The 14,340-nt window shown below is 45.3% G+C and overlaps 1 protein-coding gene across 1 annotated transcript in view; it reads right to left on the bottom strand.

Moving 5' to 3' along the window:
- The window catches only part of LOC143421176 (copine-4), a 94,468-nt gene that overhangs the window by 36,981 nt on the left and 43,147 nt on the right, over nt 1-14,340 (bottom strand). Inside the window, exons 4-7 of the mRNA XM_076890338.1 lie at nt 13,393-13,464; nt 8,823-8,897; nt 6,565-6,648; nt 5,130-5,219 (exon numbers count right to left, since the gene is read on the bottom strand). Coding sequence (XP_076746453.1) covers nt 5,130-5,219; nt 6,565-6,648; nt 8,823-8,897; nt 13,393-13,464 — 321 coding nt within the window. The remainder of the gene's footprint in view (nt 1-5,129; nt 5,220-6,564; nt 6,649-8,822; nt 8,898-13,392; nt 13,465-14,340) is intronic.

Below are 14,340 nucleotides of genomic sequence, written 5' to 3'. Positions count from 1 at the left end.
TCACGAGACATGAAGTGCTTAAGTAGAGTATCTTGATGCATGCTCAGCTGACTGCATGTTTCCCTAACCTCATAAAAAGTTCATTCAGTGGTGCAAATGTGCTGTTCATAAGGTTGGAAACCTGCAGCCAGCTGAGCCTGAAACATTTCTCCCACTGAAACGTCCAGATGAACAGAATCAACCTTTTGGGACTTAAGTAGATCAGAGAAGCACTATATAAGAATTGGTCCATTTACCATACATACTGATGATGATTTGAACCAAGAATGCCTTTCCTCCCACTTCTCTTCACTAAGAATGGCTTCCTGACAGGCGCTCTTCCTCTGAGAACATTTCTGATGGGTGAACAGTGAACAGCAGATGAATCTCCTCAGTCCTGTGTGAGGTCTTTGCTGAATTTTTCACATTTTTTAAGAACATAAACGTTAGATGTTGTTCCTATTATCTAGATAGTTTTTAGCCCTCCCACGCCCCCCTTTGCCACATTTTCAGCTAACAGAAATCTGGGAATCACCCTGTTGGTGCAAAAACTCTGTGTGGGCGTCACAGTGGTGAACCGCTGCCTGTGATACGTCGCCCAGCCGACGACTGCTCTTCTGTCTTTTGGCTAAAGGCACTAAAATGTAATTAGCAGGAAGTTAGCTAGTGCGGCCAGTCTCTGCATCGTACCAGCTCGGGTGGATTTTCACTGCAGCTGTAAACAGATAATTACAACAGTGAGCTTTATCCAGGTGTTTGGAGCTATGAGACACAGGGCTGTTCATGTAACAGAAACCTCCCCCACATCTGTGTTCACCTCACAGGAAAAATAAAACATTAATATCAGAGCAGCATTTTAATTTGAAAGGTTTTCTCCTCGATGACGGATGTTTAGGCGCAGTAACTGGGCCTCGGCGCTAAATGAGCTTTTAGAAGCAGCAGGTTTTCAGCCTGAAGCAGAACAACATGAAGCAAACAGCCTGCTTCAGTCTGCTAAAGCTGCCGATGACAGTTATTAATCACCTTTATTTGTCTCCCTTCAGGAACCCATTAAATGATATCCAGCAGCTATAAGCCTGCCTCTGTCTGACCCCATTTAATAAAGTCCATCTCTATTCGTCTCTGTGCAGCTTTAACCTGACAGCCGCACAGGCTCTGATGAAAATGGCTTCAGGTAACGATAACAAACCTCCACTCGGACGGGATTCATGTCTGCAGGTGAATTTTAATATTACCTGCCTGTTTGCTGATCTCAAGAGTTATTCTCAGCTCCTCCCCAGCTGTAAGGATTACACCTGAGAGTACTTCCTGTTTTTCAGTGCACTGGCTCCTCCTCCTGTTTCTCATTAATAGCAGATTGTGTTATCAGTGTTTGGGCATCGTAGCAGTTTTTCTTGATCAATCTGAGAACAGTGCGATCGCTTTTATTTTGAAAGTCTTGCTGGAGGATCGCAGCTCAGTTCTAACAAGTAAAGACACAAACAGCCTGCCTGCTGCCCCTCGGTAAGCTTCCAGAATTCGCCCACTAAGAAGAAAGCAGGGTTTTAGTGAGGGAGGTCTTAAACGTGGCTGTGATTTATGCAGTCAGTGAAATCCCCGTGTGCGTGGAGTAGATCAGATTTAAAGTCAACGTTTCCATTTTATCTGCTAAGCTTTTTAAAAGTGTTTTGCCATAATTTGACCCTCGGCGCCTCGTCTGTATTAGCTGGCTCTTTTTTCTTACTTTGAAATCTTTTTTTTATAAATTCCTGCATTTTCTAAACTGCAGTTTGCTGAACTTTAATTTGAATCAGAAGAGGTAACAGAAATGTGGAGGTAAGTCATAGTGGCTGTGAGTGCACGTCATGCTTTTAATGTGAAACAGTCAGAAAGAAAACAATGTTTTGTTGTAAAAGTAAACCGGTTCTCCTCCCGGCTGAACCAGCCGGAGGCCAGCGGGCAGCAGGAGCTGATTAAACCGCCAGCTGTGAAATTAGTGGGTAGCCCGCTGTACCACCTGAGCCGGCTCCCTCCTCCTGTCTTAACTTTACCATCAACATGTCCAACAGTAATTTCCAACGGCGCAGTTGTAATATTTGCTTACGTGTGATTGACACCTTAAGGAAACATCTCGCTGATTAAAAAGGCTCTGGTTTGTAATTCTGTGTCATCCATGTAACTCACTCCTCCACCGTCCCACCGCTGCAGGCGCCTCTCCAAAAACTGTGTGTGAAGTGTGACGGCTGTGGGAGGTTTAGCAGAGACGGAACAACCGCACGCAAGATTGCTGGACTGGAGGGAGGAAATATTCAGGGGGAAACTTATTTAAAGTTGTTCACTTATCAGAAAACACTTGGGATTATAATGTCATAAATTAGCAGAAACTGTATCTATTCTTTGCTTTGTATCTCGTTCCAGCTCCAACATTCAAATGGAGATACCCGGACCTCGTCTCCTCACAGTTATCATCTCTCCAGCAGGGCCCGGGTCTCCTCTCAGGAGCTGCTGAACATGCCTGAAACATCTCCTTCCTCCTGGAAACACCTCACTCAGACCCTGAAGCACGTGAAAGGGCTCCTTTCTACGTGGAAGAGCAGCAGCTCTACTCTGAGATCCTCGTGAAATTAAAGAAATTAGAACCACAAACTGTAAACTTTGGAATTACACCGTATTACAAAAAGGTTTCTATTAAAACACATTTATATTTTCTGCAGGGAGTAAGCTGGAACTGGAAGCACAGGCTGCCCTCTGATCACAGGAGCCCTCCCCCAGTCTGCAGCAATCTAAAATTCATCATTTCCTTGGATCCATTTCCCCTCGGGACATCCCGCTGTCCTGCTGCTGATCATTTCACTGGAGGTGGCTGACCTCCTCAAACCTCATCTCTGTGCTGCTGACAGGGGTCCAGCCTCTGGCCCCCGTGACTGATTGAAGGAAATTCGGGTCAAAAATGGTGGATAGTGAATAGAGGGCAGGAAGAGCGATGATGGATGTGTTCCTCTGGAGTCACTCGGCTCTGTCAGGTAAAAACCTCCCGTCTCTGGGACAAACGGAGCCGTAGTTTCAGGTTACAAGCAACAGAAAAGATGCAGGAGACTCGGTGAAGCAGTCGATGCAAAGTTAGTTTGGAAATGTGCAAAAATTCCAGCAGTCAATAAAACTCGAATAAACAAAGAATGAAAAGTTTTGTTTCCCTGCTGACTGAAGTTTGACCTGCTGCTGCAGCCAATCAGACGTCTGCATTTAGACTGGAGCCACAACATCCATCGACTGACACAAGAGACAGCAGACTGTGTGCACTTGCAACCTGTGAGGACATGACGAGCGTGCACAGGGTCGCAGCACAGGGACGAACTCAGCAGTGGAAGTAAAAGCAGCTCTGACTGCAGCCACATGGAGACATTTATAAAAATAGGTTTTTGTCCTTTCATCAGCTGTCAGAAGATCAAAGTCTGGCTTTATGATGAAACATCTCCCAGGACCCTTTGCTCCATGTGTAGTCTCGACGTCGGGTCCAGACAAACAACGAGAAGGAAAAATCACTCAGTGATAACTGTCTGTTTTCCTGTCTGTGTGGGCTGTATCCCAGGATCCGTCCTCGGAGGCGGAGCTTCCATCATCTCGCCTGCGCCTCATTCAATCAGCAGGACGGTTTATAAACCAGCACTTCCTTCCAGTCCTCCCCAGTTTGTCCTGCTGCCTTTGGCGTTCCACCGGATTCACCTCCTGCTGTGTTCACTCTTTGGCGCTGCTTCAGTTTGCTTTCTCCTCTACAGTCTGCCCAATGATCAGCTCGATTACCTGCCTGCCCTCCTGCCTGTCATATCATGCCCTCAGGGGAACAGGACCTCCACATCTCAACGTGTTATCTCCCCACATACGACACTCTCATGGACGCCTCCCTCAGATCAAGACTGTCTAAACCTGCCAAGTTTCCGTTCTGTCGCTCTCTTTGTGCCTCCCCGTGATTAATCAGTTCCTGGCCTCGATCTCCCACGGTCCCCTGCCCTGTGTCGCTTCTACTCGTGTAAATTCTTGTGTTAACCTTGAATCTAATTTCTGTGAATAAATTCTTGTAAATAGTTCATCGTGTGTTTGAGCAGTGGCTGCTACCTCCGTGCAGAGGCTGATAATCGGCGTCTGTCTTGTGTCAGTGACGGATTTAAGGCGACATGACCATCAAACAGCAGCCGCTTTCTGAAACATCGGATATGTATCAGATTCAGCACCACATACCAAAGTGACCCAGGTTGGATTTGAAAATATCGGATTTGTGCCGTTCACCCTGTCATAGCACGATCGGATAGATCAGAGGGCCCGGTGGCGCCAGTGTCCGGCAGCCTCGCCTCTGTCAGTGCGCCCCAGGGCAGCTGTGGCTACAATGTAGCTCCATCACCAGTGTGTGAATGTGTGTGTGGATGGGTGGATGACAGGATGTGTAAAGCACTTTGGGGTCCTTAGGGACTAGTACAGCGCTATATAATTACAGGCCATTTAGATGTGTCGCAGAGGGTCAGAAAAGTCGGATTTGCAGTGTGAACGTAGCCTTCTCCATCTATCTGTCCATCCTGCCTTAAGGGAATTGTTGCTGTTCAGCACTGATGTGTCAGTTTCCGTCTCGCAGTGTGATGTGTGATCATAGTTGGATGAAATCCTACAATCCTCCTTGACTTCCTCGGAGGTTCAATTTTTTCTTTGTCTATATGAAAGTGCAGGTGAGCCAAAAATCATCAATAAGCTCCTTTTGTGACGGTCAGAGGCCTGAAGAGAATCCAGCTCGCTCAACACTAATTAGCATCAATTTGCCTCATTTTATAGACTTTACATATAACTGTTAAAACTTCAAAGGACAGATTGTTACTTTGTTTGTGGTCAGGGTCATGACCTTTGGTTTGCTTGCAGAGCGGATGAACAGCAGAGCGTCTAATGACTTTGATGTTTCTCCAAATCGAGTTCAGTTTCAGCAAAATGTGCAAAAACTGTTGGTTTTAACACCGTTTAACTGTCAGTGAAAGGTCTCTGGAAATGATGTTCGCAGGTTTCTGTGTTCTGCTTGTTCCTGAGTGGGTTCCTCCCACAGCCCAGTGGCTGTGAGGAATAAGGAGCTGTGGGAATGTGTGTGTGGTGGACTGTGATCTTTAGTCAAAGTGTGCGTGCGTGTGTGTGAGTACCTGCAGTTTGCGTTCATGGTCTCCGCTGCAGAGCGAGTTGAGGGAAACTTTGAAGGTTTTCCACACAGGATTGAGATTATTCATGACGGTCTGAGAGAGACAAACACAGAGCAAGGTCAGGTCTAAAAACAGCTCGCGCTGCGTCTCAGCGGAGCGCTGCGTCCTGCTGCGTCCTGCTGCGTCCTGCTGCGTCCTGCTGCGTCCTAAACGGTGTAAACCTGCAGCAGCTCTGAGGAGAACCGCTGGCTGAAAGGAGTCATCCTCGCTTTTCCAGCCTGGTGTGTTTCCTGGAAGTGTGTGTTGTGTTAATTAAAATGATGCTTTAACACATTTTTCTTCCATCTTTGGCTCATTTAAGTCTGCCTGGATTTCATTTACTCACAGGTGTAAGAGAAACGCTCTCCTCGTGTTTCCATGCCACTAAGAGCGATAAGGTCAGAGACTTCCTTAAATGTGCAAACCGACAGCTGACTGCAAGAAAGAAACTTTTTGGTACTGAGGGCTTGCTCCAAACTGATTGGTGGAAACACTCCCTGCCCAGCAGCTGGCCAATCAGCAGCTTTTATGGGGCCACTGGTTATGTCGAACCCTGCTCTCCAGCTTTATAATAACCACGCAGGGTGAAGCAGCTGGGAGCTGGAAGCAGCTGTCAACTTGTTGCATGACCTTCTACGATCATGTGATGGAAGCACAGCCTCCATCCAGGGAAACTTGTTGCCTGACAGCGGCCTGCTTTTTTCACACTGAGCCGCAGGCAAGGAGCTAAATTGGAGACGGGAGGAAGTAATCAGAAAGGATGTCCCTGCTGTCAGCTGGGGAGGACTGTTGCTCTGTGGGACCTGTTGAAAAATCTCAATGTGCTGACGGATGAGAGGAATCCCAGCTGTGCAGCTACAGCTAACGACTCAGCAGCTTACATATATATAAACAAAACTGCATTGACTGAGAGCTTTAATGCTCTCAGAAGCAAGTTTCTCTCTTTCGAGTATATGTTGTCTTTTCCAACTCTCCGTCCGCCTGAATCCCACCGAGGGAGGTGGAGAGTGCAAAGCTTGCATGACCCAAAGAGACACAGCAGACACACAGAAGGCTGAAAATCAGATCAACACAATGAGTCAGCCAAGAAATACCTCTGGGGGAACATTCACCTACCAGGTCACCAAAGTCCATCTAAGCAAAGTCGTAGAAACAAGTTAAAGTTGAACTCACTGTTCACATGAAGAACCATGAACCAGATTACAAAACATGACTTTTATGACACCAAAACTAACCACGAAGCATTATTATTATTAATAATAGTAAACAAGTGGACTGCTGTATTCCACTGTTTTTGATAGGATGATGTGTTGAATCCAGTTTGAATAATTCAGCCTTTAATGTTAACGGTGGTGTTTGTGTGAGTGGAGGACGCGAGTGTGTCGATGTGTGTTTGTACCTCCGTTCTGTAGACGAGCTGCAGCGTGGCGTCATCGTTCAGTCTGTGGATCTCCAGGAACGGATCCGATTTACTGAAGAAGTCCTAAAAGTACAAACGCAGAGTTCACTGCAAACACCAGAGACACAGTCGGGACATCCAGTCTGATCATGTTCATACTGGCTTTACATGCAGCGCCCCCTGGTGTTTGTCCACAGTCTGTTTCCAAACCAGCACAGACTGGATATAAAAGATGGACGTAGCCACCAGATGGTTTGTGGACATTTTGGATCCTTGAGTTTAGAGTTGTTGCTGTCACATGTTGGTTTATTGGAGCTAAAATGAGCACGAGGCTAACAATATCAGCTAACCATAGCTAGCTTAGTCAGCAAGCTGAATCCACGGTCATGGATCGGAAAGCTAAAGCTGCACATTATCTGTGTAATGTGATTACATTAACATGCTCCAGGGCACAACAACATTCAGACGTCTCAGTGTCGGGACCCATCTGTCAGGCAAAGAGGCCACGCCCACAATAATAAACAGGTAAGTTATAAAAACCTGGTTTGGTTTCAGTGAAGTTTTAATAAGTTTTTGTGATATTAGACGTTTTTGGTTCCTGTTTTCACTTCTTAGTTGTTGTTCTAGTGATGAGGTTCAGTTTTACCAATATCATTCTGATCAGTAGTGTTAGTGATAGATTGTGTTGTGATTTTCTGGTTATTCTGGTGTTTCTGTGTTTTCTGCCTCTGTCGTTGTGTTTGGTGTGCAGCTGTCTCTGCTTTACTTTGATAGTTGGCTTCCCCTGATGTCCTGTTTTGGATTGGACTTCCTGTATGTAATTATATTGATTATTTTCCCCTGTTCAAAAAAAAAGAAATCACATTATGAATGTTTAAAGGTTTAAATAATCGTAATAATTAAAACTCCTTTGTCTGTTTTCCTCTGCGGAGTTTCTGTCTTCTGGATTTTTACTGACGTCTCCAGACTTGGATCAGTTTTTAAATGCGTCTTGTTTCTTTTCTTTGTTTTTAGTTTGCTTTAACATGAAACGTTTTAAAATCTGCTGACAGAGGTGATTGTGTTGCGTTATGAACGTAACCACTGAGTAATGCTTTCATTCAGTAAGTACAGAAAGCGTCAGCGACTCTCAGGCTTGTGATGTTTACCCTGTCGCTGTGATCATTACTTCACTGATGCTGTGGTTACACTCTGTGGCGTGGGTTTCAGAGCCCGCCATGCCTGAGACTCCTGCAGTGACTGATGACTCCCACTCATGTTCACGGTGGCTGTTTGAATGTTAGCCCTGTGAGCTCTGAGTACTGTAACCCCACACAATGCTATCAGGATGTGTCATTTCTCATTAATGCAAAACACTGATACATGCATCAAAAACTATTTATGTTTTTTACTTTTCATCATTTAACCTAAACTAAAAAGGTCTTCCTGTGACCGTGTGGTGTATGGGGCAGACGCACTATAACTACTTAGAGTACACTTAGCTTTCCAAAGTTCTGTTTGTTGTTGTATTTATATTATGTACTTTGAAACGCTGCAGCTGAGCTGGTGCAGATGTTCTGCAAACTGCTGAAAAAGAAGCCAATACCTGCAGTTCCTCTAACGTCCACCAGAGGCTCCAGCAGTGAGTCCATCCCCATACTCCCCCATGTTTAAAAATTGCAGCAGAAGTAAACTTTATGGAGACTTTCCCCATTTATAACAGTTCGCAGAGAGTGGTGAGGTCCTCCAACTTGATAATTCAGTCACTTTAATAGGAAGGTTTCCGCAGGTGGAGCCTCATCCAATCCTAGGATTACTTAAACTGGACATAATGTGTCCTGCAGGAGGCTTTTAATGTATTTATCTTACAAACATTATAATTCTTAAATCCTAAAATTTTGTATTTTGGAGTTGAATCTTATTCAGTGGTTTTATTTTTTAGTTATTTTGCACTAATTAGCGAAGCATCTGTGCGTTGCATCAATAAATAAATAAGCAGCTTGCTAATCAAGCTAACTAGCATTAGACGATAAATTCGCATGTCACTGAGGTAACGTCTGACATAAAAAAACATAAACTAAACAGAGCTGCAGCCCAAACACTGCCCATGCCCTTCTTACCTTATTATAGAATTTAATTAAAATTCTATTTACAAAAAAAATCAACCAAACAAACAAACAAAAGAATTGAAAAGTGACATTTATTAAATTGTTGGACAAAATAAAGAGAAAGACATTCAGGAGGTAAGTGGGGGGTCCTGGTCCAGGTGCAGTTTTTACCTTATCATCCAGCTTCCTGGCGCTGAAGGAGAGCTCGATGTAGTCGTCGTTGCCCGTCAGCTCCTCTGCTGTGATCTGAAAGCACATTTTCCCTTTGATAAGAGCCTCATTATGAAGCCAGGGTGCAGCCATCAACTCAACAACAAACTCTGAATATTCAGATCAGACTCTGTGAGATCAAACGAGCCACCCTGCTCTGGGAGCTCCTCCAAAACAATGAGCAACTGTTAGCATCAAAGTCGAGGAAATGTAAAGCAAAAGGCTGAAAGTGCTCAGTCAGGCTAACGGGGAAAGTGCGCGCGCTGCTGCAGATGAAAACGCAGCACGTGGCGAATCAGAAAAACAACGTTCTGGAGTCTAATGCTTGCAGACACACAGGGAAACCTTTACAGGTTAAAGCTGCGACTTCCAGCATTTCCTGATGCGGGCAGCGTTGTCACTGTCCCGCTGCATAAACCCAGACGAAGTTATAAAAAAGTGTGGCTATACGGCCTGTTGTCATGGTAACGTGATGCTGCCACACCTGGGCGGCAGGTTTAGTGCAGAACAGCAGAAGGTTTCCGATGACAGCCGCTCTGCAGACGCAGCTTCTGCTTCTAAGAAGTGAAGCTAAGTGTACACATGCATTACTGCTAGTGACCAGCAGGGGGCGACTCCAATGACTGCAGCAACGTGTGACTGTATAACAGGCGTAGTAAGCCGTTTTCTCAGGAGTTTCAGTCATTAGTTTCAAATCCTCTTTATGCATAAAGCACCAACAGAGTTTCAGGGTCCGACTTTCTTTTCTTACACAATAATTTCATAGTTTGTGCACCGGAGTGACTCCAGCTCCTCGTTTAGCATACAGCTGATCAGAGGGTGGAGCCATGTGATGTCAGGCTCTCGGGGCTTTGTATTTTTGAATCCTGGTTTCATTGTTGTTTGACTGATGTGGAGTTGTTGAGTTTTGGCTTCCATTTTCAGACCTCTCACCCGTCTGTCCGTGCCTGCCTGTGTGCTACTTCCTGAGGAGTAAACTATGAAGTTTCACAGCTTTCTTTGTGTGAGCTGCTCTGAAACATCCAGTCAGTGATGATGCTGTCTCTGCTTCAGTCACATAAAAAGGCAGTTTGGCACTCATTCCTCTTCCTCTACAGAAAACGGATCATCTGAGCATCGACTGCTTCATCAGACGCTCTCAGAGGAACGGCTGAGATGAGCATAAAGTCTAACCTGGTGGAAGCCGGCACTCGTGCTGCACACAGTCCAGTTCACTGTTATTTATTTAGCAGCAGATCATACCAGCTGTCACCTCGAGGTGCTTTGCACTGTAAGGTGAAGAGAACATAACGTGCTCCAGACCAGGACATGTGTTCAGCATACGTTGCCATGGTGATTTAAAGAGCCGCACGTCCCTGACACTCCATTGCTCTCCAACACAGGTTGAAGGTTACGTTGTCTTTCCTGTTTTCCCATCCTTACCGACCACCTGCTCCACCTCTGCTGTCTTCACCTGTCTGAGCTGCTGCTGCTTTCTCTGCTCTGCTGGGTTTTGTGGATTTGTTCAGTTTTGAATGAGCCAATAAACAGCTCGCCTTCATTTTTACTTGGGCTCATTTCCTGTACTCCACACCAACACTGACATCATGTTCTGGACTGGTTAGTGAAACAGGAAGTGCATATTTTGCATGTCAGGACATAAGACGTCCTTACATGTCTTAGGGCAATAAAAAATAACCAACACATGACACATTGTAACATTTTTTAACAAAAGTTAAGTCAAAATGCAGAAACACTGTGAAAAACTAAGCACAGGCTCCCTGCAGCCAGGCAGAGGGACTTAACTTAAGTGTTCCTCTGTCAGTGTGAGCTCCTCTGTAAATGTTTGTTGGTCTGAATCATTCGGATGTGTTAACAGTTCCAAGGAGGACAGACTTTAGCGATGATCTCAGAGAAGCAGATGTTGATGCCCGTCCATGTGGGAACGCTTAGAAAGCCAAGTATTTGAAGTTAACGTGCCAGACGTCTGAGGAGTGGACATCACAGCAAATTCACCCCGAGGTCAAAACACACAATGCTCAAAACAAACAGACGTTTTTGCATCTTAGTGGGGACATCGGACATCTACATACTGCTTTCCTTAGTCTGTGTCTCTCTGCTACTTTTAGCAGTTTGTGGAAAATTCTGACGCGAGTGTTGAGCTTCTGCCAGGATAAACAGACGTGAGGAGAGCAGTTTGTCTGAAAGCATCACTACAGTTCCTGAGCAGCTGCACCTCAGCAGCTTCTAGCTGGATAAAGCACGGCGCAGCCCAAGCACAGCCAGCAATGCAGCGTGCATTCTGACCGTCAGCGTAAGTCAAATCCAGCTGTAAACATGAAAAAGGCCCAACAACATAATCCCTGCAAAATTCATTAAGACGACATATTACGAGGCAGATAAACAAACAGCTGAGCAAATTGAACCCACAGACTGAAAGCATCACAGCTCATTTCCTGGGCAGGGTGAAATATGTTGTTTGACTAATGAGGAAGAGACGCATTTATAGACCAACATCAGGCTAACAAGGCCTCCAATCAACTGAATAACTCACCAGTCCTGATAAAACCAGAGATCTCAAACCTGATGAACGTTTATCATAAACGTCGGTTTCCTTTTACATGGTGACGGATGGCATTCAGACAACAGCTGATCACAGATCACACGTGGAGAGATGTCACATCGCTACACACATGCAAACAACACAAACACACCGTTTATCTTCATGAAAACACAGAGTTCATCTGCAGACGGAAAGAAGAGGAAACAGGGGAAGAGGATAGGAGGGGGAAAAGGAGACAGGACAGAAGGGGACAGGATCAAAAGGAGGGAGGGGCGAAGGAAACGCAACAAAAGCTTTAATTTTCTGTAACTGCAGCTTCTTCCTGCACTGAAATCCCTTTGAAATAAATCCCCATGAAGCATTTCATGTGTGCACAGAGGTGAAGAGGAACATCAGAGGGGGATTTTCCAGCTGTGAATTTGGGGATAAATAAAGGAGCAAATCTGTGTGAGGAGCAGACGCCGGCCGTCCTCGGTCCAGCTGAGAGGATCCCTGCTATCAGAGCTGCGACCAGAACACCAATGAAAATCCCCGTCTGATGGAGGCTTTAATGTCTGGCAGTCACGAAGTGTAAACGGCACAGAAACAAACTTTAAATTCACAGAGAGGAAAGAGCTGACAGAGAAAAACCCCGTGAGAGGAGGAGGAGAAGTATGGGCTCAAAATGTGGTCATAAATATTTTGTACTTGTAAATCAGTTTCGTATGTGTGAAAAGAATTTGTGTGTGGACTTAGCCAAAAAAAAACCCCCTGCAAGTTACAAGTACGAATTTTGACCCTATTTTTCTTCCTTTCATCTGATTGGTCAATGTCATGTCAATCACAAATGTAATGATCTGCTGGGCTCTGGGTTTTTGCAGCAGCTCTACCTGCACTAGATGCACCTGTAGTTTCTATCTCTGACTTTGTGTCCTCTACAAGAGTTAGTTTTTTTTGCTGGTTCTTCAAATGTTCAATAAAAACATCTATGCTAATTCATAACGAAGAAAGCTTTGTAATGAAGGCTACGTCCACACGTACCCGGGTATTCTTGAAAACGCAGATTTTTCTATGCATTTGCACCTTCTGTCCACACGTAAACGGAGATTTTTAAAAACTCCGGCCAGGGTGGATATTTTTGAAAACGCAGTTTTTGCGTTTACGTGTGGACGAGAAAAACGGAAAAAAACGCAGCGTCAAAGGTGTGCGCCTTTTGTGACGTCACACTGTGCGCCACGTTATTGTTTCGGTGAAATGAATTTCTACAATACTGTTAATTCTACTCTCTGCAGTGTTTAAATGCTTACATATACACACAGTTACTGTCCGTCCACACATACGACTCGGTTCTGCTTCTATGCCCCAGCTTTGTTTACTTTTTCCCACCGAGGCTTCTAGACTTCTGATTGGCCAACATTTCTACACGGTTAGGAATATAGCGCCACCTGCTGCTTTGGCATGTTCATAGCAGCGTTTTCCTTCATTTCTGCCTTTATGTGTGGACGGGATTATTTTTTAAAACGAAAACGGAAAATCTCCGTTTTCAAAAATACCCGTGTACGTGTGGACGTAGCCGAAGACTGTCATTTCCAAAACACTGTATTAGTATTAAACACGTAGTCCTGTGACATAAAAATCACCAAACTCGGACGACCACAGACTGTTTTCCTTCGTGGTGATGAAGGAAAACGCTGGGCTGGCATGTAAAAGGGCATTTATTCCCTTCAAAGACCTGCAGTTCAAAAAAGCGCCCCTCCGACAGCCAAACCCATCTGTTCTCTGATTGGATTGTTACATTTGTGATTGACATGACATTGACCAATCAGATGAAAGGAAGAAAAATAGGGTCAAAATTCATACTTGTAACTTGCAGGGTTTTTGGCTAAGTCCACACACAAATCTTTTTTACACAGACAAAACCAATTTACAAGTACAAAATATTTATGACCACATTTTGAGCCCATAGAGACGCTACAGAAGCAACAGGGAGGAGGAGAGGGCGGGGCTCACCGTGATGATGGCTTTCCCCACCGTGCCTCCAGGTCTGAGCAGAGCTTTGGACAGTTTCCTCTGGGAGATGATCTGTGCACACACACACACACACACACAGTGTTAATACACACAGCTACTTCTGTACATACATGGTTGGTTTTCAGCAGGAAGCTGTCTGACAAAGAAAATTGTGACATTTCTTGTAAATTAAGACATTTTTGTGGAGTGGACCACCCATAACTTTGTTGTACATATACAATGACAATAAAGGGCTATTCTATTCCATTCTATTCTATTCTATTGTAAATCTGCTGTGGATCATCTGCCACCAGGCTGCTTAGCAGATTAAAGGTCCCACATCTCCCCACTTTAAACGCTACAGGCAGCACGCCCTCCATCAGCACTCAGGACTCTTAAATCCTCGCCCGTCCCTGCAGAGTCACACTTCTTCAGGCTCGCCGTGGTTCCTCCCGCTCGGGTCAAACAGTTTGTTTGTACCGTCACCTGTTGAAGCTCGGGTGGTGACCGAGCTGCTGAGGCTCTGTCACGGACCCGGTTCCGGGGACTCGGGGTCCGTGAGCAGTGTGGACTATAATTATTATCAGTAGCATTATTATTATTTTGTGATGTGTGTGTCTTCTGCACAATGCTGTCATGTCTGTGTTCCACTTATTGCATGTGTAGGCAGGGTGTGTGTGTGTATTTGTGTGTGTCTGCGGGTGTGGCTGTTGGATGGATGACACCTGAAGTCCCTGCCACACACCTGCTGCTGATCAGGGCTCGTCGGGGAGCTTAGGAGAGCGTTGGCGCTCCCACTGACGCGGGATCATTGCGTTACATCCCACGTTAGCGTGTGTCAGTGTACGGTAGTGCAGCTCGTGTATGCCCGTGGGGTCAGTGTTGACGGCTGCTTCTGCTGTTTTCCTGCAGGTGGAACCAGAAGGACGGCACGCACAGGGTGTGCAG

The sequence above is a fragment of the Maylandia zebra genome, linkage group LG11 (genome assembly GCF_041146795.1).
Source record: "Maylandia zebra isolate NMK-2024a linkage group LG11, Mzebra_GT3a, whole genome shotgun sequence".
NCBI classification, from domain to species: domain Eukaryota; kingdom Metazoa; phylum Chordata; class Actinopteri; order Cichliformes; family Cichlidae; genus Maylandia; species Maylandia zebra.
The sequence above is the reverse complement of the archived record's forward strand: the minus strand, read 5'-3'. Positions and strand labels throughout refer to the sequence as shown.